General features: G+C 41.8%; 2 protein-coding genes across 2 annotated transcripts in view; one reads left to right on the forward strand and one right to left on the reverse strand.

Moving 5' to 3' along the window:
- Positions 1 to 1,682: 1,682 nt before the first annotated feature.
- On the forward strand, positions 1,683 to 8,062 carry TTR (transthyretin; the record flags this gene model as incomplete). The annotated part of the gene is given in 5 exon segments (XM_082640248.1): positions 1,683 to 1,751; positions 2,762 to 2,885; positions 2,888 to 2,891; positions 6,562 to 6,697; positions 7,955 to 8,062. Coding segments are annotated over 5 exon segments (441 nt in total).
- A 12,714-nt stretch (positions 8,063 to 20,776) lies between these two features.
- The window catches only part of B4GALT6 (beta-1,4-galactosyltransferase 6), a 63,378-nt gene continuing 59,349 nt past the window's right edge, over positions 20,777 to 24,805 (reverse strand). The window contains exon 9 of the mRNA XM_082641316.1: positions 20,777 to 24,313. Within this exon, the coding sequence (XP_082497442.1) occupies positions 24,166 to 24,313 (148 nt within the window). The 3' untranslated portion in view covers positions 20,777 to 24,165. The remainder of the gene's footprint in view (positions 24,314 to 24,805) is intronic.

Here is a 24,805-nt window from a genome sequence, read left to right on the forward strand (position 1 = left end):
CAAAGATGCATAGATGGAAGATTGACTTGGGACATGAGAGCACATTCGAATGTTTAGAATTCACAGTCAGAAAACAGACTCTCCACCCAAGCTCTGAGCATTGGGAAATAGTCCAGAGAATATTAGATGACAATATATGAAAGATATAAGAGAAAGGATTTTCTACTTAGCAGAGATGTTGAACTAAATTATAATTATACTTTATACCAGAATAGTGGCTTACAGGTTATCAAGCGCTTTTGTATTATCTCATGTAAAAAGTTATTAGAATAGTTCTTTGAAGTAGAAAAGTATGTATTTCTGTTTTACAAATGCATGAGCTGGGTATCTGAGATATTACATAATTCACAGAAGGTCATCCTGGAAACCAGGCAAGGGAATTAGGATTAAGGTCATCAATCTTCAAATTCAAAACTCTTTCCAGTGCTACTTCAGAGTCAGACTCTAAAGCTATGAGATTCCATTCCTAGCTATGCTCTGAACTGGATTTGCTCCTTTGTTATTTTTCTGTGGTCGGTTTCCTCTCCTGCATATTTCCATATTCCTGGAATGCCTTTCTGTCCCTTCCACTATTCCCTGAAAGCCCTTATCCTTCACCACCTCTTGTCCAGTTTCTTCCAAGCTGTCACCTAAAGGAATGCTCCCCCAACTCTCTGTGCTCCAAACTGGACTCACCCTTGACATATGATTGTCCAAAATTTTTGTCTATCTTCTTTGCATCTTCTACATATACATCTTTATCAGGACAAAACCTGTCTTAACCCATAACAAAGCCACATGCACTTATGTGCACACACATACACACAAGAGCTGGTACTTGATTATAATTGCTGGACTTGTAAACTGGTCAGGAGAAAGAGAACCTTTCATCAACCATGGCTTCTAATTCTCACAGCCATTTCTACTTCCTTCCAGAAACTTTGATTCTGACAAAAGCCAGCTGGGTAGCCTTGTTTCGGCACATTCAGTGCAGGAGAGGCCATAAAAAATATCTGGTTCTTTGTATTTCAGGCTCGTGGATGCCAGTTTGAAATGTGTCATTATTCCTTGGGTCGAGAACCTTGTCTCAGAAGAACACAAAAATCATGGAGAAATTGCTGACTAAGTTAAGCTTCCAAATGACTGAGTTTGGCTGAAACATAGGTTTTTCAAATGTAAGCACTGCCAAAGGTTTTTCCTCGTTGACTCATGGATATAGCTTGAGTGCAACGATGCTTTCTGATGCACTATATTTAAGCCTGTGTAGCCAAATGTCATTCCATGTGAAATAAGTTATTACAATTTGCATCTATCATTTAAAATGAATGATAAAATGTATAGAAAATGGAAAACATGCATAGAAATAATAGGTAGGGAGGAATAAAATCTCCAAGAATGTTGCTGCATCCAGCCACGCATGGAGAAGAGTATGCTTGTTTGTTTTGATTGTTTTGGTGATCTAGCTGGTCAAATGACCTGTTAAGAATATTTCATAGAGCTAATGTTCTGATGCTCTAATCTGTCTAGGTAAGTTTCATATTTGTGTGGGTTACTTATCCTCCCTTTGTTGACTAAGTCAGTAATCAGAATCAGCAGGTTTGGAGTCAGGTTGGCAGGGCTCAGGAGGCTGGCTGGGGAGAAGTGAGTATAAAAGCCTGAAGCTGGGAGCAGCCCTTCTCAGAGACCCACCAGTCCTTGGCAGAATGGCTTCTTCCCGTCTGTTCCTCCTTTACCTCGCTGGACTGGTATTTGTGTCTGAGGCTAGCCCTGTGGTGAGTGTTCAACTCTTTGAAGTCCTTTCTTATGTCTCCTGTGGACGAAGTAGAAGGGACTCCTTCCTGCTTTGCCAACCAGCTTTTGTTAGTAGGGCCAGGGCACCCAGCATCTATTTTTAAACATAATTGATTCAAACTTCAAAAAGAATGAAATTCTGCAGAGCTCACTGAACTGGGGCTTGGAACCTGGGCGCTCTCCTCTATGGCTTTGCAATGGTGCCTCAATTTCCTCAGATAAATGGTAGAAATAAAGATCCGATATTCCAGAAGCTGTTACTATTGAGTTTTCAGAAGCTTGACATTTGATAAAGTTGATTTCCCTTTAGCTAATCAAAAAGTATGTAGTGATTAACCTCTGAAAGGTTTGGCAGACAACGTTCTAGTCAGATATCTAACTCTTAAATCCTGAGAATTCCCTGGTGGTCCAGTGGTTAGGCCCCAGCCCTTTCACTGCTGCGGGCCCCGGTTTGACCCCTGGTTGGGGAACTAAGATCCCGCAAGCTATGCAGTACAGCCAAAAAGAAAAAAAAAAAAATTCTTAAATCCCCTAGGAGAATTAACTAAAACTATAAAAAGGGTCATGAAATCATCTGACATTATTTTACAGCAACTAGTAAGAGGGAATCACTACAGTAACAACTGAGTAAAATGCTCTCAGGTAAAACTATTTAGTCCTATGGCACAGTACATCTTTGCCATAATTCCACTCAAATGACGAGGCTTACTGAAGCAACTGTTCTCAGAGGGCCTATTTTCTCCCTTCAAGTTCGTTATACACACCCCCGCTGGAGCGCAGCACGTCCAGAGGCAGAAACCATTCCTTCTTTGGAGACAATCACGTCTCTGCTACACTGAGTGAGGGAAGCTCATTAACCATCAACACTTCCGTGGCTGGAAGTGGGATTCGCATGTCCTTTCTGCCTCGCTCCAAATCAAAGACCACAAAGGACGCATCCTGTCGCTCTGACCAACTTTGTTGACTTGTCACTTGTCTTCTCTCTGCCCAGGGCTCTGGTGAATCCAAGTGTCCTCTGATGGTCAAAGTCCTAGATGTAGTCCAGGGCATTCCTGCTGTGAACGTGGGCGTGAAAGTGTTCAAAAAGGCTGCTGACGAGACCTGGGAGCCGTTTGCCTCGGGTGAGCTGCCCGGGGAACCCAGACGGAGGACTTGGTTATACCTTCCCGTCACCCTGCCACTTGTTAGAGAGAGGGGCTCACATTGTTACCAGAAGGGGGGCCCCTTCCAGGGCCCGAGAGTGGGCTCTAGTCTAACACTCGGAAATGAACTGTCCGAGGAGACGCACGTGCTGACAAAGCAAGAGACTTTACTGGGCAGGAGCGCCCGGGCAGAGAGCAGCAGGATAAGGGAACCCAGGAGAACTGCTCTGCAACGTGACTCGCAGTCTCAGGGTTTATGGTAATTGGGTTAGTTTCCGGCTGTCTCTGGCCAATCATCTTGCTTGTGCCCATATTTGGTCTGACTCAGGATCCTTCCTGGTGGCAGGCACATCTCTCTGCCAAGATGGATTCTAGCTCGAGGTTTTCTGGGAGGTCGGCAGGACCTATGGGCTGGCGTCTCCTCCCTCCTTTTGGCCCCTCTCGGGTTCTCCCAATTCGTTTTCTGAGGCAGTGCCGTGTGCCTTATCGGGACCTCCTGTTGTGAGACAACTCATGCAAGCAGTTGTTGTCGTACCGGGCCAAGGCGGGCGGTTTCGGTCAAAGGGTCCCTAACAACATCATTCACTAAAGGTCCACCAAGGGCTTCCCTGGTGGCACAGTGGTTGAGAGTCCGCCTGCCGATGCAACGGCAGAGGCCACAACAGTGAGAGGCCCGCGTACCGCAAAAAAAAAATAAAAAAAAATAAAGGTCCACCAAGTAAACTGAAAATGTGGGCAGAGGGAAAGTGGATTCTGAGAAGGATGCCCTCTTGCCTTGCTCAGCTGCAAGTGACCAGGATCCTGAACAGCATTCTGGGCAGCTTCCTACTCCCCACTACACTTCACCACATTTTGGGGTCATGAACCACATGAAAAGGGTGATGAAAACTATGAACTCCATGCCCAGAAAAATACACATATACACACATACAAAAATATGCATATAATTTCAGGAATTCCAGATTCCTTGATGCCCTTGCATAACACTCCTTGTCTTGGAATGTTAGGAAAGATGTAGAATTTGTGGTGATTTATTAATGAAAGGAATGGAATCTAGGGGCTGCATGGAGGAGGTGACTGTAGTGTATCTGGATCATCCAGAGTCCAGGGCTGTTGTCTAGCAAACCCTGATGGAGCATCTACTCTGTGAGGCTGGGGCTATCGAGCTCCATAAGAAAAGACACGGAAGAGAAAGACACATGATAGCAAGCACAGCCACAGACCAGCCTCACCATGCCCCACTGCTGGGAGCCCAGCAGATGCTCTATAACTTTCACAGAGTTCTTCCACCTCCACTAGCAAGAGTTTCAAAGAAAATGCACATTAGTAAAATCGAAAGAAACCAACTAAAAGAATGAACAACGAAGAAACGCTCAGCACCAAGCGATACTGCTAAGAGTTTCTGTCCCCTGAGAAGAGAGTTTCTGTGGGTTTTCAATGAATCCCAAGAATCTCATGATGATTCTTGAAATAGAATTTTTTTTTTTTTACACATGATGATTCTTCATCCATCATTGGGAAGGCCATTTTCTTTAGTGTGGTTTCCACTGAGTTTTTATTTGTTGGTTCATTTATGTTTCTATAAAATGCCAAGAACACTGTGGAAATGCCAAGTTAAGAGAATATTCTAAGCACGAGACAGAACGGATGCCAAAAACATTCAGATGAAAATAAATAAATAAATAAATAAAATAAAAAGGTAAAAAAAACCAAAACAACATTCAGATGTTTGTGGGAATTTTTTTTCTGATGATAAGACAAAAAAGGGAAATCCAATATTTTCTTCCTGGCAAGGAAGAAAGGTGGGAGGGTAATGAACAGAGTCAATAAAGACAACTTCCATTTTTACCTGTCTTAGTTTTTGCTATCTAATGGAGAGTGATTTCTAACACCAGCCATTGAGCAGGTACTTACATAGAAACAGAAGTTGCCTACTTTAAAAACAAAAAGGAGTTGCCTAGTATTTGTTGATGGCAAAGAGTTACCAAGGAGCTTAATCATATAAACAATGAAAAAGTCAGATATGGGTTTCTCCTTGTATTTTGGGGTTCCCATTATGTGTACAAATGATACCACCTCTGGAAGATACCCTCACACAACAGGGGAGAGAAGTGAGGCCCCCAGGTTCCCCAAGGGAACCGCAGTCAGAGAAGCTCATGGCCACTTCCAGGGGTAGTTAACGAACCTTCGCCCAAACACCAACCATGAATCGTAATGACTATTTTTTTTTTTTTTTTTTGTAATGGTAACTGTCTGGTAATTAGTTTACTGAAACCTAAATTGGAACATGTAGACACAGAAGTACATTGAAAAGATTTTTAGCTTTCAGGAAAGGAAACCCATTGCAATAAAACGTCAGTCTTTTCAACTGACAGCAAGAACTCCTCTCAGTTTTCTATGTATGAACAAAATCCCGTCACATCAAATTATCCAACAAGTTAATAAAAACAAATTTTCCTGAAACTGCACATCATTTAAGTCCTCCAAATTAGCGGCAGTCAGCTCAATCTGTGCTTGGTGTTTCCCGGGGACTGTGGACCCATAGGTCAGGCTGGCTCTGCTGCAGGCTACCTGGGTGCCAGGTGGGCCCCAGGGAGGTCACAGCTTCAGTAACTGCCTTCCTGAGTGGCCTGGGATGTCCCTCCTCCCCCACCATGATGGTTAGAGCTTCTTTGACCTTCCCACGCCTCACCCACAAGCCCCAAGTTAGCCCAGTTCAAACGCTTCCCTGAGTTTCTAGATGTTCCTCTATCTCCTGCCATTGGCCTGGAACCAGGGTTTTCATCTACAACTTCCCCCTCAAAACACAGAGGGGACAAGGCCCCTTGCTGGGGAAGCCATTTACTTTCCTCCTTACTTTGTACTGAATGGGGAAGGGGTCAAAAATGTGTTTTTTGTTTATTAGTAATGGGTCCTGTTGGATTGAATGACTTAAGAATGTGTCTATTGCAGTTAAAAGAGGTATCGTGTTTATATTAATGCTTTAAAGTTTGATCACTCCGGGAGCATCAGTTTACAGGAGTGTAAATAGGTGATAATGAATGCAATGAAGGACCCCACATTAAAAGTGTACCTCTCTAGAAAATGTCAGTGTGGTTTTTTTTTCTTTTCTTTTTTTTTTAATTGGAGTAAAATTGGTTTACAATGTTGTGTTAGTTTCTGCTGTACAATGAAGTGAATCAGCTATATGTATACCTATATCCCCCCCCTCTTGGACCTCCCTCCTACCCCCCATCCCACCCACCTAGGTCGTCACAGAGCACCGAGCTGAGCTCCCCGTGCTATACAGCAGGTTCCCACCAGCTATCTATTTTACACATGGTAGTGTATTTATGACACATGGTAGTGTATTTATGCATAATGACTTTTTTGAAGTGAAACCTCATAAGAGAAAAAATCTACAATGAGCGTTTTGAAATATTCCTGACAAATTTCCTGTCAGTTAATTTTAGACAGTTACTAGAATTTTCCCCGTCCTGACCTAGTTGAGAAAAAAAAAAAAAATATATATATATATATACATATATATATAATCACATACACAAACTGCACTTGTGTGTGTACGTGCATGTGTGTGTGTGTGGTGTCACCTCAAAATGGCACTTATTCCCTCAATGCCTAACTTAACATGGACTTTTGCACCTTCTAGGAAAACCAGTGAATTTGGGGAGCTCCATGGGCTCACAACAGATGAAAAACTTGTAGAAGGAATATACAAAGTAGAATTAGACACCAAATCCTACTGGAAGTCACTTGGCTTTTCCCCTTTCCATGAATATGCAGAGGTGAGTGGATGGATGCTTGTGTTATTTTTTATTTTTTGTTTGTTTTCAATCCCAGAAAATGCACCGTTTGCACTTTGCACACCTTGGAAAAGTCGGAAGGAACGTACTGGACTAGCACAGCTTCCCTTTCCCATTTCTACAATCAGAAATCCACAAAACTCTGAAAAGCAAACTTTTTCTCTGTTTGATGATAACTCATTTAGTAACATGACCTGAACTTACAAGGTGCTCTTTAGAGACTTCATTCCTTCCACTGACTCCTATTGTTTGTCTGCTGAAGAAATATTAATATGTTGGTTTATTAGGCAACCCTCCAGACCCCACTTAGGGTGTTATACAGCAAAAAATAAGTGCATCATTTTACTTCTCTAAAATCTGACAATTTTTTCATTCCAAAACACAACTGGCTTCCAGAGGTTTGGAAAAATGATTTCGGACAATGCATACAGAGACAGTAAATTCATAATAATAATAGCAGCACAATAGATAACACTTTTCAAGCATATACTACCACTGTTTTCTATATTTAACCTATGTAATCTTTGTAAGCAACCCACTGGAGCCATTCCTATTATTATCCTTATTTTACAGGTGAAGAAAGTAAGGCACAGGGAAGTTAAATAACTTGTCAAGGTCATGGGGCCAGTAAGGGAAGGAGCAGTAATATTTACCACCAGGGCCCAGGCTGGGTTTAGCCTCAAGGTGTGCCTCAGCTTTCTTCCTGTGAGAAGTCACGCTAAAAAAAATAAATAAAGCCACATTTGTAACCCTTGGTTCACACTCTATTCCTCTGCTTATGAGGTAGTGGGAACCTCAGAGTTATCCATGTGCCCAATCTCCTTGCGTCTTCCTTGTCTGTAATAATTCCTTAAGTCATGTAAAACAGATGGCTGCCGTGGAAATAGAATGCAGACATGTTGGTCAGCGTTAAAGATCAACTAATTGCATGAGCAATTAGGAGCTCTGTGATCTCCCTCGGTCAGGTTAGGGCCACCCTGATTTTTAGTGTGAATTTGCCAAAAAAAGAGAGAGACCTGATTATACAGGCGGGAGTAAAGAATCTGGTTGAAAGGGCTGCGCAAGGCTCCAGCGGCTTAGCTGGCCAGCATATTTGGAGTTTTGCCTTTTGCTCACACTGTGCCAGAAAACAAAATAAGAAAGTAAAAATAATTTCTTTGGACTTGGAGTGGTCTCTCTGTCTGTGACTCATATTTGGAGGCTCTGCTGAAAAGCAATCCGGTCTGTGTTCCTTCCTAGGTGGTGTTCACAGCCAACGAGTCTGGCCACCGCCACTATACCATCATGGCCCTGCTCAGCCCCTACACCTACTCCACCACGGCCCTCATCAGCGGCCCCAAGGAGTGAGGGGCACCTGCTTCGGTGGACTTGCAGGATGAGGGACAGGACTTCGTGTAACCAACAGCATTCCATTTTTATTAAAGCAGTGCTTTCACTTTATAGGCTATGTTAGAAACTCGGGCAGAGACAATAAAACATTCCTATTAAAGCACTTCCCATTTCACCATTTGAACTTGCTTTTTTTTATTCCCCTGTTGTCCTCTCGAATAAAAAAAAGAATCCAAATTTGACAGAAATGCAAAGGAACTCAAAGAACATCTCTGGCTGAACTCTGGGGGAAATCCAAATTTCCAATGTTTTCCAAGCTAAGCACATATTCGACCTTGTCCGCAGCTATTAAAAACACACATTCTGAAAATGAGAGAGCTTTCTTTTCCTCTCACCTTTGGTGAATAGCAAAAGGCAAATTGTAAGGGTCCTCTTCTTTATTATGTGCATTTCCTTTGAGTGCTTCGCTGATTTCAAGAGTAGCCCAGCTCCACCGGGACAGACTTACAGTGACTCAAGCCCTCTAATCCGGTTCAGAATGACCACAGCCCACAGGCAGCTGACTAGGGGATGTGATCAGAGAACCCTCGCACCCCCAACTCACTTGGACTAACCCGAAATTCATGTACTGAGAGACTGCTGTATGCCAGGCATTCCTTTAGATGCTTTGAACCTACAGAATAAGATCCAGTGCCTGCGTATAAAGAGCTCACATTCTTTTAAGAAGATAACTATGTCAACGTGATTTGACAAGGGCTATGGCCCAAGGCACCATGCCTTGGTGGGAGGGTGGGAATGAGGGAGTAGCAAACAGCCTGGAGAAGTCAGAGAGGGACTCAGAATAAATTGCACTTGTTTGAAATTTGACTCTTAGCCATTTATTGGGTAGAAAAGGAGGAGGTATTCTAAGTAAGGAGAGCAGAGATTGCAAGAGCAGGCCAAGGGAAAGAGCTTGATAAATTGAGAGAACAGATGGGGATTAGAATGTTGGATCGTAGGGTGTATTGAGGTGCACTAGGTTGTGCTGCTGTAACAAACAACCCCAAATCTCTGTGCCTGAACACAAAGTTTATTTCTCATGAGTGCTAAGTCCAATGCAGAAGTTCATGTTCTGGTGACCCTCAAGGTGGCTTTCCTCCACATGGTGACTCAGGGCCCCAGTTTGATTTATTTTGTGGCTTCAAGGGACACCTAGTCAGCAGACTGGAGGAATAAATTATGGTATTAGCTGCCTCTGCACTGAAGTGTCACACATGATTCTCCCTGACATTTCACGGGCCGGAACTAGTTACACGGTCCCATTCAGATGCACTGAGCAATATGGTCCCCAGCTGAGAGTCATTTCCCAGAACTCTACAGTCTGGAAAAAAAGCACTAAAAAATCTGTGTTGGTCAACAACCATTTCTGTCACAGTAGGGTTGGGAGTGGCGGGAAATGAGGCCGGAGTGAAGGCTGATGGCCCTGATGTCACCTTGATTTGGGGCTTCTACCCTCCAGAACTGAGAGAGAGAACCATGTGTCTCTGCCTTCATATGGCTGCCTTCTTACTGGATTATAATCTCATCTTTTATTTTTTAAATATACATTTTATTGTGGTAAAAAAACACATAAAATTTATCACCTTAACCATTTTTAAGTGTTCAGTTTGTAGTGTTAAGTATTTTCACATTATTGTGAAACAGATCTCCAGAACTTTTTCATCTTGCAAATCTGAAACTCTATACCCATTAAACAACAACACCCCTTTGCCCCCTCCACATGGCCCCTGGGGACTACCATTCTGTCTTCTGTGTCTATGAATTTGAATTTGAATTTACTTTAGATCCTCATATAAGTAGAATCAAAGAGTATTTGTCTTTTTGTGACAAGTGTGACCTCATCTTAACCAATTACATCTCCCATGACCCCATTTCAAAATAAAGTCACATTCTGAGGTACTGGAGGTTAGGACTTAAACATATATTTTGAGGGGGACACAATTTAACTCATAACACTTGTCTTTCATGACATTGACAGTTTTGAACAGTACTGGTATCCGTTATTTTGGAGAACCACCCTCAGTCTGGACTCACCTGGCATTTTTTCAGGATTGGACTGAAATTATTGTTTTTGGTAAGAATACCACAGAAGTGATATCAGTGTCCATCTGAGTGCGTTATAGTTAGGAGTTGATGTTGTCAATACGTCATATTCTATGCCCCGTTTTGGATCAACAGAAAGTCTCACGTATTGTGCTGGTGTGGGTGGGAAGGAAATCTCATGGCAGCGAGGAAGAGGAGACAGAGAGGAAGAACCCTGGAACCTAGAAACACAGCCATGACGTTGTTGTTGTAGCTTTATAGGCTGGTGATGAAACCAAGATTCAACAAATGGAGAGAGGACAGTGTGTCAGTACTCTCCAGCCCAAATCCACCAGGAACACGTGTGTAGCTGAACCATTTGGACTTACTACTCATCCCAGAAAGAGAGAACACACAACACTCTCACTAAGACAGTATTAGACAGACCCTATCACAGGGTTTGGGCTTTGCTTGGGTGACTTGGGGGAGAGTCTAAGAAAGTGGGACTCCACTCTCTAGACTGGACGCCATCAGAAAGTGGGGACAATTCTATGGCTGAGATCTCAACAGTTCATCTGTAGGGAAGGCAGACCAGAGCAGACACAAAGCTGTGACTGGTAAAGCAGAAATAGTTACTCCTTTTAGAGAAAAGGGAGGTTTGGGATTTTGTGGGTTTCAGCGATTTCTTTTTTTTTCTTGCTTTGTCGTGGTCTTAGACCGACATTGTTTGATGTTCTGTGAGATTGTCGTATCCAACAGAGCAACGATGGCCCAAACTAGCTTGTAATAAACTTGAGGCCAGTTTCCGAATGCCAGCAGCTGCTTTCCCACCCTCTTCCTCAATGTCTATAGAGCTGTTGAGAACAAAAAATCAGAAAATAGTGGTGATAGCTTTGCTGTGAAAGGGGAATTAGAGGAGTCCATGAAATTTTAGGCATCAATCGTTCCTGGCCAGCAGATTGAACGGACCACCCAGTCACTGAGCTCGGGAATGTGGGCAGAGGGCAGATTTGTAGTCAGCGATGGGTGAGTTCAATTTTAGCCACGGTGAGCTTGAATTCATCAAGTCAGTTTTCAATCTCACACCTTGGAAGTCAGCATTGTGTGCATACATACAGGCAGAAAACAAAACTCACTAATATTAAAATACCTCCTGAAACATTTGGATAGCACCTGCCAAACAAGGGAATTTAGGGTGTTTATGCCTTAACCTGTATTTTGTTCACAAAGGTGACACTTCTAAGAACTTTTATTTCTCACCCAAACCCTCAGTCTTATGCCCATTCCTTCCTTTTACTTCTCATTTCAGAGAACACAACACTCCCGCCCCTGCTTCAGCCCCATGACTTCTTCTTCCTGCCTTTCAAAATGGAAATAAGCTCAGAATCAATTCCATTTTCCTAGCTTCCCATTCTCTGTGGGTTAGAACTGCCCCAGTTAATTTAAAGCCAAGGCAGATGGTAAGTCATCTTTGGCAATCAGTGCAAATGCTGAAGGTCTGTTCCGGAATCACTGTCAGCCAGCAAGGAGAGAGGGGTTACCTGCAGCTGCTTAAACAAACACTGAGATGTGGAGCTTCCCCAGGGGCTCAGCAGTCATCCACCCACTGCCGCTGCCACTAATGTCACTTCCCAGGAGGCTGAAGGTTGGGAAACTGCGTATAAGGCAGGAATGCAACGGTGGGCTTGGGAGAGAACACTGGGGATGGCACGCAAGCCCTGGCAGCTGCCCAAATGAGGACTCACGCTGAGCTGAGTAGACACGACTCAACAGCCTTCCTCAGGAGAGTGATTTGGAAAATACCCTGGAATATATTTCCAAGTATGTGGAGGACAGTCCCTAGCACATAGTCAGTGCTCAGTAAATATTTGCCAAAGGAATTAATGGAAAGGGTGGATCCAGGTAGGCAAATAGTTCTGAGCCCTTAAAGTCCCTTGGGTTTTTACCAGGGTGTTCTTCCCTCTCATACAGACGTGTGAGAAATGGCACCATGGAATGGTGGGAAACACTAAAAGACTACCAGCTCCTGGGAGTAACCTCGTTCAAATATTCAGTGTCAGGATCTGCATCCTTGGATTGATTTCAAGAACTCAGTCACCAAGAATGTCTACCATAAAATTAGTCGATGTAAAATGTCCCATTGGGTGGCTGGCTAGCTCAGTTGGTGTAGCATGAGACTCTTAAAGTTGCCACTGCCTAGGCCCAGGGCCAAAAGAAAAAAGGGTTCCTTTACTCAAAACTACAACTAAAGCCCACTGAGTGGATTTTGCCTCATTGTCTTGAAAGGCAGAGAAGCTCTGCTATTCCAGGCCTCCCCACAGAGAAGCAGCATGGGATGCGGGTCCTGCCTGGGGCCGACACTGCAGGGGGGTCAGAGCCCTGCATGGAAGTTGGGGGCTTGCCAGGAGTCAAGACCCTTCCTGTCTGGACTTCCTCTGTGCAGATACAAATACTCAGCAAAATCCACGAATGTTCTATAATGAATATTCCAGCCACATTGCCAGCAACCATTCCATCCATCCGTCTTCCACGGGGTAGCAATGGAAAAGCTCTCACCCTTAGTTCCTGCAGAAGGGGAGTGGAAGCTTCTCTACCTAAATTAATCAGTGAAATCTCATCATTTTTGCCCTGGTGTTTAGCCAGGGCCACTCGGGACCTAAAATGGCCCAATCAGAGGGAAACCCAGGACTTCTCTTTTATGGTGAGATCAAATGAGGTGCCTCCCTGGAAGAATGCAGCCCTGGGAGGTGCTGGCAGCCATCTATGACCACGAGGGGAGTGATCCTCAGGAGAGAGCCACTTCCAGAAATGTGGCAGGTCAGTCTTGGTGACAAGGTGAAGCAGCTGAAGCATTTAATATTTCTCAAATTTTCACGGCATTAACCAGTAGTTTCCTTATTTTTCAAGAGTTTGATTCATTTTCTATAAATCAATTTTTATTTAGAACAATGACTTTTTAAAATAAAACATACTTTTTTAAAACAAACTTTTTGTTTTAAACAAACTAGAGAGGGAGGAAGGAAGGGAGGAAGGGAGGGAGGGAAGTGAGGGAGGGAGAAGGAGGGAAAGGAGGGAGGGAGGAAGAGTGGGAAGGGAGGGAGGGAGGGAAGTGAGGGAGGGAGGGAGAGAGGGAGGGAGGGGAGGGAGGGAAGGGAGGGAAGGGAGGGAGGGAGAGAGGGAGGGAGGGAGGAAGGGTGGGAAGGGAGGGAAGGGAGGGAGGGAAGGGAGGGAGAGAGGGGGGAAGGGAGGGAAGGGAGGGAGGGAAGGGAGGGAGAGAGGGAGGAAGGGAGGAAGGGAGGGAAGGGAGGGAGGGAAGGGAGGGAGAGAGGGAGGAAGGAAGGGAGGAAGGGAGGGAGGGAAGGGAGGGAAGAGAGGGAGGAAGGAAGGGAGGAAGGGAGAGAGGGAAGGAAGTGAGGGAGAGAGGGAGAGAGGGAGGGAGGAAGGGTGGGAAGGGAGGGAAGGAAGGGAGGGAAAGGAGGGAGGGAAGGGAGGGAGGGAGGGGAGGGAGGGAGGAAGGGAAGGAAAGGAGGGAGGGAGGGAGGGAAGGAAGTGAGGGAGGGAGGGAAGGAAGGAGGGGAGGCAGGGAGGGAGAGAGAGAGGGAGGAAGGAAGGGAGGAAGGGAGGGAGGGAAGGGAGGGAAGAGAGGGAGGAAGGAAGGGAGGAAGGGAGAGAGGGAAGGAAGTGAGGGAGAGAGGGAGGGAGGAAGGGTGGGAAGGGAGGGAAGGAAGGGAGGGAAAGGAGGGAGGGAAGGGAGGGAGGGAAGGGAGGGAGAGAGGGAGGAAGGAAGGGAGGAAGGGAGGGAGGGAAGGGAGGGAAGAGAGGGAGGAAGGAAGGGAGGAAGGGAGAGAGGGAAGGAAGTGAGGGAGAGAGGGAGAGAGGGAGGGAGGAAGGGTGGGAAGGGAGGGAAGGGAGGGAGGGAGGGGAGGAAGGGAGGGAGGAAGGGAAGGAAAGGAGGGAGGGAGGGAGGGAAGGAAGTGAGGGAGGGAGGGAAGGAAGGAGGGGAGGCAGGGAGGGAGAGAGAGAGGGAGGAAGGAAGGGAGGAAGGGAGGGAGGGAAGGGAGGGAAGAGAGGGAGGAAGGAAGGGAGGAAGGGAGAGAGGGAAGGAAGTGAGGGAGAGAGGGAGAGAGGGAGAGAGGGAGGGAGGAAGGGTGGGAAGGGAGGGAAGGAAGGGAGGGAAAGGAGGGAGGGAAGGGAGGGAGGGAGGGGAGGAAGGGAGGGAGGAAGGGAAGGAAAGGAGGGAGGGAGGGAGGGAAGGAAGTGAGGGAGGGAGGGAAGGAAGGAGGGGAGGCAGGGAGGGAGAGGGAGGGAAGGAAGGAGGGAGGGAAGGGAGGAGGGAAGGGAGGGAGGTAAAGGGAGGGAGGGAGGGAGGAGGGAGGAAGGATGGAGGGAGGAAAGTCAGTATTGCCATAAAAATATTAAAATGCTATGGTAGCATAATAGAAAAAAAAAAACTTGTTCTGATTCCTGGGGGTCTGGAGGCCTCACAGAGGAGATGACAGATGAGCTACTCCTTAGAAGCTAAGTAGGAGGCACCAGGCAAATAAGGAAGAAAATGCCGTTTCTGGAGAGAAGACTGAATTGCAGAGGGACAAAGATTTGAGAGTGCTTTAAATATGCAGAGAAAGGCAAGCAATTTGGTTTACTTAGAGGCTAGGAGGTTTCATATCAAAGTAGCAAAAGACTGAAGGGCTATGCTAAAAAAGTTAAAGACTGGTAGGCAATGGGGAAGCTAGTGAAGGTAAATGATCTGCTCTGATCCAGCTTTTTCAGAGCCCAGTCTTGTGTCTGGAGTGGACTGAATGCGGGGAGCCTGAAAGCTGTCACAATTGTCCAGTGGAGGGGCGGTAAATACCATTTATATTTCTTTTTTTTAATTGATAGCTAGTAAAAGAAATGGAAAGAAAAGAACTAGATGATTTTTGTTTATTTTTGGCTGTGTTGGGTCTTCGTTGCTGCACGTGGGCTTTCTCTAGTTGTGGCGAGCGGGGGCTACTCTTCGTTGCGGTGCATGGGCTTCTCATTGCAGTGGCTTCTCTTGTCGCGGAGTATGGGCTCTAGGCGCATGGGCTTCAGTAGTTGTGGCACGTGGGCTCAGTAGTTGTGGTGCATGGGCTTAGGAGCTCCGCAGCACGTGGGATCTTCCTGGACCAGGGTTCAAACCCGTGTCCCCTGCATTGGCAGGCGGATTCTTTTTTTCTTCTTTTAAAAATTTTTATTTTTTAATATTAGTTTTTATTGGAGTATAGTTGATTTACAATGTTGTGTTAGTTTCTACTCTACAGCAAAGTGACTCATATATATATACGTGTATGTTATACATATGTCCACTCTTTTTTACATGGTTTTCCCATTACAGTTCTTTTAAGTGATAGGCAAGTGACATTACAAAACAGCTGTCCATCCTTCTCAGCCATGGCCCAAGTCAATCCTTAACCAGCTCAAGTCTTCCAAGGCTTGGGATGCTAAATCATTGAAGGATTCTCTTCTCAAAGCAGATGGGAAGGGAGTCTACTGCTGCCCCTTAATGCAACTTGTTCCTCGATTCAATCCTAGTCCTTCCCTGGAAACGCCAGGTGGGCCAGGAGATGAGTCTGATTATGGTTTTACCAGATCATGTGACACAAACGAATGTCATTAGATGGACTAACTCCCAATTAACAAGGGCAGATACTTGGGCTAGACCGTGTGGCCTCTTTGAAGGTCTACCACAGAACTCTGATTTCAGGGGCACACAGCCTGAAGAGGAGTCCTGACTTAGCAAGAAGCCAAGTAAAAAAATTTATGGGACAAGGGACTCTTCTGAGGAAGGCCAATAACAGATTGAAGGGAAGGCCATTTGAAAAGCAGTGAAAAAGTAAAAAGAAAAAAGACATTACCTACTGTGTCCACACCCTCTGGGGATGGGGTATAAATGCTCCCCAGAGGCAGGAGACTCACTGGCTCCTTGAAGACCTTGGACTCTGTCTTCAGCCAGGCACCTCACTCCCTCCAACACCATGCCTTACAACTTCTGCGGCAGGCGGATTCTTAACCACTGCGCCACCAGGGAAGCCCAGAACTAGATGATTTTAAAGTTCCCTTCCTGATCTAAAGTTCTGTGGTATCATGACTCCTATTCAATTTGTTCTCCCAGTGGGATTGGGAATTATAATACTTTAGCTACTAGGCTTAGAATAAAAAATTCTATTTGCTGTACTCCCAGTAAATGACTCATAAAAGAAGTTTTTAGATAAATAGCTACTAACATTTTTTATTAAACAATTACTCAATTATTTCCTCTGATGTATACTAACAAGCCTTTGAATAGTTTTTTCCCTTACGAAAGCACACTATAAAAGCAATGCTGTATTTTTTGTAACTTTGAAGCAGCAAAACCCCTCAGACTGCAGACTCGGAAGAACAAGCAATGTTTGCTGTTTAGTTTTTGTTTTGTTTTTTTTAACTTTAATAAGTTGTTGGACTTTGAAGTTAAAGTCTAGAGTCAGGAATTAGTTTCTAGAAAGGTTTTTATAAGACCTTAACAATACAAACTAAACTGTGTACAAAAAAAAAAGAAAAACACTCAGTAAAAATGGGAAAACAAGACCCTGCAAACATGCATTAGTGACGTTTATATAACGCAGCAAGAACGATTGAGTAGGAATCTTTCTACTTGTTAAGGTCGATCATTAGCTAATGAAGGATACACTCATTTGTTCTGCTTTGCTCAAATAATTTTTAAAATGTTTCTGTTTAAGATCGATTTTAGGGTTTGGCTTTTTAAATTGTGTTTTTTGATTACATAAAAACATTGACATGGTTCCAGTTCCTAACTATGTAAAAATCGTAAAGAATCAGTCTCACTGCCAGCCCTGTGCCCTCCACCCCTTGCCAGCCTCTCCCCACCAGGCCATTTTATTAGTTTCTGGTTTTTCCTGCTAGTCACTGCTTTGTTTAAAAAAACAAACAAACATATAGTTTTACTTCCCCTTCTTTCATTCACAAAAGGTAGCATTTTAGATATGTGTGAACCTTATTATTTTCTCCCACAGGATACTATCAGTCTGGAAATCAGTACATATCAGAACACAGAATTTGTGCCTCCTCTTTTATATGTCTGTGAAGGGCCCCAGGGCATGGTGACCAGGGCCAATTCAACCAGCTTTCCCTCCACAGGCGTTCAGGTGCTCCCAAACTTTTGCTACTCTCATGCCTCAATGAATAAACTTGTACATATGTTGGTTTCATAGCTGTAGAAATGTGTCTTTAGCATAGATGCCTCAGAAAAGATTTCTGGGACAAAGGGTAAATTCTTTAGTCATTTTGCTAGATACTGCTAAATTCCCCTCCACAGAGGTTGTGACCTTTTGCATCCTATGTAAGAAAGTGCCTGATTCTCCACTGTCTCACCAATAGTGTTGGTGAAACCTCTGATTTTTGCCAGTCTGATAGGTCAGCACTGGTACTTTGATGTAATTTGAATCTGCACCTCTCTTATTGTGAGTGGAGTTGATTATCTTTCATATAGGACCTTTGACCTTTTTAAATTCTGAAGTCATTGTAGACGCTCATGCAGTTGTAAGAAATAATAGAGAGAGATCCCTGGACCCTTTACCCAGCCCTCCTCCCTGTGGTCACACGGTACAAAGTTATAGGGCAATGTCACAACCACTAAATTGACATCCACACAGTCAAGTACAGAACAGTTCCTTATCTTTCTTTTTATGTGACATTTTTAGGTGAGTTGGATGTGACCAGGTAAACGCATTCCATTCGCTTCTCCCACTAATTACCAAACAACAACAACACACGAAGCCTACCAGAAGATTCTGAAAGGTGGGGTAAGGAAGACCAACTGCCGAGGGACACAGAGACTCGAGGAACAACCCAGCCATGAGTCCTGGGAGTTCTTTTCTTGCCTCTCTGATATCCCAGCCTGGGTGCTAGAGAGGTCAGCAACCAGAAATGCCCATAACTGACCCAAAGAGAAAAATCCCCTCAAGAAATGCCTGCTCTCCACATCCTGAGAACCTAGAAGGGCACAGACCAACAGGCACCGTTCAACCATACTGTCTATTCTCCAGAAGGGCACCCTAAGAATAGCCAAGGCCTTTCCCACCCCCACTGAGGAGCAGTGGTGGCCAAACTCTATCGCCCCACCCACTCCCCACCCCCATCTCCTCCGTGGTGATAAGCCTGTGGGTGGAACTCTGGGAACTCCCCTCTTTTATGTGGCCTGAGACTTTTGCCCCTTTTTCTGTTGGGTTTCCAAGTAGGTTATAAGATAGAGGAAAAGAGGTTGGCTCCCATGAGAAGTCCTTGGCGAGCATCTCCCTTACTTGGCTGTAGCCTCCTTGGGGGAAGGAACCGGGTCTTAAGTCACTCTCATGCCACCAGAACAGCCCAGTGCCTGAGACACAGCAGGTGCTTAATAAATGCCCTAAAATATTGGGGTTGGAGAGACTAGAGACCTAGATCGAGAGACTAGAGAAGCTGCTAGACAGGCTGAAAGACTGCATAATTATCCTATACAAAATGGCATTTATACAAGGTCAAGGGATAATGGAATAACGTGGGGCGAATCTGGTTACCCATAGTGACCCTGTTCTGCCTGAACAAAAGCACTCATGGGATTTCATTAAGACTCCAGGGAAACTAACAGCCACCATGATGTTTCCTGATTCTAACAATGGTGGTGGTAGAAGGAGAAAGGAGAAGAGCAGGTAAAGGAATGGAAGAAGGGGAGGAAGGACTGTGTAAAAGAAGTTGAATCCTTGGAAATTAACTAAATATGCTTTAAAAACCACCTCAGATGGAAATGATGTCCCAGAGGTAAATTAACGCCTTCTCCTTGATAAATCAAGCAGGTGTTTTCAGGATCTGCTCTCAAACTCTTTCATCACAGTATCTGTGCCTTGTGACAACATTTATTTTGTGGTATCATTCTTAAAATATGACCCAAGACAACTGGCATGAAAGAAAAACTTGTCACTCTAAAGCTGACAACTGACTTAATATAAGCCAAGCTTCTGCTCAAGAGTCCAGCACTGTGCTAAGTGCTCTATTAGAATTAGCTGCTTTCATCATTTTAACAATCCTCAGGTAGTTCCGATCGTCCTCCATTGGGAGACCAAGAAATTGAGGACCACAGAGGTTTAAAATTTTGCTATAATTTCCCAGCCAATAATAAGGAATCTGTGAATTCAAACTCAGATCAGTCTGAATCCAGAGTCTTTGCTTATAACTACCACCTTCCACACAGTTCTACTAAGAATTAACCGCAAATATTCAAGCTCTATTGCAGAAAAGCACTGATCTCAGCTATCCTTCTGAAGTGTAGCGTTTCCAGCTGAGAAATACTCAGCACGTGCAGAAAAGCTGCTCCTTCAAGATGCTCTGTTGGCTCTTTAATATTGCATGAGTGAAATATAAAACTGAGTTTGCAGAGGGCACAAAGGAGCACCTCATTTGATAGGATGTGGGTTTTCAGGTGTTTCCAGTCTCAGTTTTACACACAGAGGACAGTAAACTCCTTGAGGGTAGGTAATGTCTGCTGCTTCTTGGAGATCCTCCAGAGCACAGACTTCAACTAATGGAGTTGGAAAGATTAAATTAGCAATGCAATTCAGGCCCACCAAAACATGTTGTAGGAATGTGCTGAGAAAAATACAAGTTTTATTTTTCAACCCATATATTTTTCTTTTAATTGTAGTATAATTTTGAGTGATATAGCACTATCTTTTCTGAAGTCACTTAAATCAATAGCAATAGAGTACTCCTTAATAAATGCCTTTTCTAAATAAAACAATTTTGGTCCAGGATACCTCCACAGCCTTAAATCCATACAAGGAAAAACTCTTTTTTCTTTTGCATCTTTATGAAATGATGGGTGTTTAATCATATCATTAGGCTGTACACCTTAAACTCAGACAGTGCTGTATGTCAATTATATCTCAATAAAACTGGAAGAAAAAATAAAGACAACAAAAAATTATAAAACCATTAAATTAAGTTGGCATGATTCATCAGAAGATACATTAACACCATAGGCAGGAACCTGGGGCAGACTAAGCGAACTCTATTTTATGGCTTTGCATGACTACATGATTATGACTTAATGATTGGCTTTATTTGTGATATATAGTGCACAATATTCTGGTAGCTTGTACTATGCATACAGATTAATAATACTGAGAATTCATTACACAGATAATTAAAGTTGATAAAAGTCATAATCTCACCGTCTAGTCCCAAACGCAAATCTAGTCTTGAGGTATTTTTGAGATTTGACTGTTTGCCTTAAAGATATTCAGACTCCTAATATCTGAAAAACAAGAAGGGAATTGTCCACAACACACCAGTTTAGTTTACTGAAGTTGTGCAGGGAGAAGAAAGGTATGCTAAAAATGACTTCTTAAATATTCATTTTGATACAGTAGATTACTAATTGCATTGATGAAAAATGTTTAAATGTCACGGTGTCTCTTCTGAGGTCCAAGCTATGAGGTGATCTCTAAATGTATTTAACAGACACTGTTGCAAAGGCATGTGTGATCACCTTACACTCATGGTGTAATCCTAGTGCAACCAAGGTATTCACCAGCAGTTCACCTGGAATTCAGGAACACAAACACAACAAAACCCCAGATAACCCAAAAAAAGTTCCTGAGAGAAAATAATTACATCATCACACCAGGTCTTTAGAACATTATATTTCATAAAAGACAATGATAAAAAAGTACAAACATTTCCATGAGAAGCAAAAAAAGAAAAAAAGAAAAAAAATGAGAGTACAAGAAATTACTAGCATTTATTTCAGTGCATTTATATAGAAGCCTTTCAGATCTTAATAAATAAAATAATCTTAAGTACACTTCCTTTTTCTGATAAACACCATGACCATTTTAGTTCTCTCATTGGCATATCTGCAAATAAAAGATAATAACTCTAGAGTACCAGTATTTGTCTGAAAAGTACACAACGAAATACAAAAGAGATAAGCAAAGGCCAAATAAAATGACACAAAGTCTGCTTTCACGTGTACAGAGCTTCCAAAAGAAGGAGAATATTGTATTGGATATTTTCCCATTTTGTTTTAAAATGGATATCAACATCTTGGCTGGGAAAGGAGAATGAGCAAGCTTTAATACATTTTTGTATTTACATAATATTGCAAATAAGGTTTTCTTACTGAACACCTTTTCACAAAATACAAACAGAAATTTATAATTAGACTTAAAAAAATATTCATTAAACCCCAGTTTTGGCAAAGACTTAAATGACCATCTACACTGTGAATGAGACATAATGTTACAGCAAATGTGTACACTTTTTCCTTTTCTTTTCTACAAACAGGCCCATTAATCATTACTACTTTCTCTAGTTGAAAGGCACTATATAAGTTTCCCAGTAGGGCCATAAGGAGCTCATAACTATGTCCACATATCTTGACTTTAAGACTAAGAAATACAACACATAAGTTATCAGAGGATGTTTTCATAATTTTAGAAAGGTTTCAACTTGCTTGACTTGATTTGTTTAGAAATGGAATATTTTTTCTGTAGACGTACCTAGCATTGCACCTGATAGAGTAGGTAATCAATACATGTTCACTAATAAATCAACCAAACTATAAAGATAGTTTGCATTTGCAATGTATTTGTTAATTTTTATGGAATACAGTTATTTTTATACAATGAAGATAACTGGGCAAAGCTATGTCACTTATATGCAAACATATAAAAGTTACTATTTATAGGCAACAATCAATTTGAGGTCTGCACTTAAAAAGAAAATAAAAACAAACAAAAGACAAAAAGCAAACTACTGAGATGGCTTTCAAAGGATGACACACCATATTCAAAACTGAAAAAAGCAGAATATTCATGGCCCATTCCTAAAACAAAAATTACTACTAGATTTAATCCAAGAAAATAAGACAAATACTAGTAGAACGGAGTTCTCTTGAAACTATAAAAATGTGTATCAAAATGAGAAGATTCCAAAATGTGGGCAGCTCCGTATTAAAGAGAAAAATATGTTTTCCTAATAAGACTCAGAAACAGCCCTAATTTCCCCATTGACTAAAATATTTAAGTATTATTGGGTTAACTATGCTCCTATGCCCCTAGTATCTTGTTAGTGATCAACAAATGTTAACTTTCCCAACCTACTTTCTTTCATTTCATCAAATTAAAAAACTACATTGGCTATGAGAGACAGAAAGTGAACAGATACACAATTTAAGAACAAATACCTTGCTTTTCAGAAGGTTTGATTTTTCATTATTCTGAGTTACCAGCAAAGAAATGAAAAACAAATATTTTGGAAATATTTCTAAGAAATAAATGTAGAAAAATTCTGCTTGGTATCATAACAGAGAGCTATCAGTTTTCTCAAAGTGTAAGAATTTCAGTTATTTTATGATTTGGTTTGTGGTCATTTGTGTTACTAATATTTGCCATAGAAAATGACAACTTCAAAATTAAATTTACAACCTGAGAGATAAATAACCATATTTCTGTGTTAGATGAATAATCCATTTCTATTGTTCCTCATGTTGTTGAAGATTCACTTTATAGATATTTAATTTTTTGTTTTAAATTTGTGAAAATATCTTAAGATATTTTAAAGAATCTTTGGTTAACCATAATTGATAATTTTCAAAGTAAGGATACTGTTTGGTTTTGCTATGAAAATGCCATCCAAATTTAAGAGTAAGTAATATACTTGATGTCAGGTAGAGAAACCTGTTTTTAGGGAAGTGTCTTATTAACACCAATGCATTTAAATAACTGATAATGTATTTTAATATAATTCTATTAATTTATGCTTTTGTGAGGAAATTAACACCAGACATGTGATATCTTAAAAGTGAAAAAAAAATACATGTAGTTTGAATGAAATTGGCTGACATTAAAAAGGATCCCTTCCAAACTTGAAATCCTATGAGACTAATAATCAAACTTAAAATTTGTTTTTATCTACTAAGCATTTATCTTCATAAAAATAGAACATTTAATTTCTTACCTAATAGTATAATTCATTTGTATATTTTAAGTACTACCGGGTTTTCCATAACTCAATCTTTTAAAAAACTGTTTTGCTTTTTTTAAATGAAGGTTTTTTTTTTTTGGCTCTTCTGAACTGGAAATAATAAAAGCGCTGCTCACTATGAATTAAAAAAATACAATGTACAACCACTCGCAACCTTGGGAACATTTTTTGAGGCACAAAATCCCTGACACTTACACCAGAGGTACATGAGAGATGTTTAACATAAAGAGGTCCTTTATATCATGTCACATCATAACTTTTAAGATTTTCTTGGTAATACTCATGCAATATACACAAACAATATGGTTGTGATTTAGCAAAATCCGATGAGATTGCAAGCAAGGGGAAAAAAAGAGGTAATCCTCCGTAGGAAGAAAAGCTAAGTCCTTTCTTCTTACCCTTTAAAACCCTAAGGAAGCTGTGACTTCTTCCACACAAAAAGCTGAAGGTATAAAGCTCAAAACTAGTATAACAGTGTACTGTATTAGTTGGCTGTCAATTATTGACAGTTCCTTCATTTCACACAAGGTTAACCTTTGTTTAGTGACATAAATTTACATTGTTTTATTCCATGCAAATAAAAAAATGTTTATAAAAGTCCCATAAAGGCATAACCCATTACATGCAAAACTGCCAACACATCTTGTTTCTCAACAATTTGAACACATTAATTTATATCACATATGTACAAAATATGTTTAAATGGAAATAAAGCATTCTCTTGAATTAAATTATAGATTTTAGTATAAAAATTTTCTCTTTGTAGGGAGCTCTCTTGACTGCCAGACTTAAGCAACAGCATCTGGTCTCTGCAGTGCTCGCCATGGGGTGTGTCTCAGGACAGAGGATGGGTGGGTGGAAGAAGGCTGACTGTATACAATCCCACAAGTAAACACTGAGAACACAGGCTCTTCTTCTCACCACCCAGGGCACTGTGACACATCCATTCACTGACCTCCATTAAGAGTGCACTCCAAGTTCCCGATCCAGCATTGTGGTCTATCTTGCCATGAGAGCTACTTCTTTTAATAGTCTTCAATTGGAGCTAACTCTGGCATGAGGTTTACAGATATATTTGTATACAACCTATCAACCAGTATTTTTGGCGTATATACTAAATTGTTCAACCCATCGATGTACTGGCGCTCTTTTGAGTATCTTAGTAATTTATACCTATAGCATTAGAGAAAAAAATTAAAAGTAACAGAAACATGTTTCAAAAGAAAAATTGATGAGGAATACGCTCAAGGTCATTCTTATCATTAAAGCACTTAAAGCTCTGTACAATTTTTGGTTCTTACGCATAATTAAAAATCTTTCTAGACCATTATTATAAATTAACATTTTTACTAGTCTTAAAATGCTACCTGAAAGAAGTTATTTTGCACTCTTACACATTAGATATCCTTAAGAAATAAAATGCATTATGCTTTATGTTAAGGAAACATTTTCACATAAATAATTAACTGGGCTCTTTAATATTACATGAATACATATACGTGTGTGTGTATGTAGGTATATGTATATGTATATCTCTTAAAAACAAGCACAAAATGCTTTACTTTTATAAACAAAAATGATATCGACAGAAAATTCCCTTCAGAAGTTTTTTGTGGGGAGTGCAATGCATTTTTTAAAAATCTTTCATAATTAAATAATTTTGAA

This window comes from Mesoplodon mirus, assembly GCF_964341445.2.
Source record: "Mesoplodon mirus genome assembly, chromosome: 13".
Classification (NCBI taxonomy): domain Eukaryota; kingdom Metazoa; phylum Chordata; class Mammalia; order Artiodactyla; family Ziphiidae; genus Mesoplodon; species Mesoplodon mirus.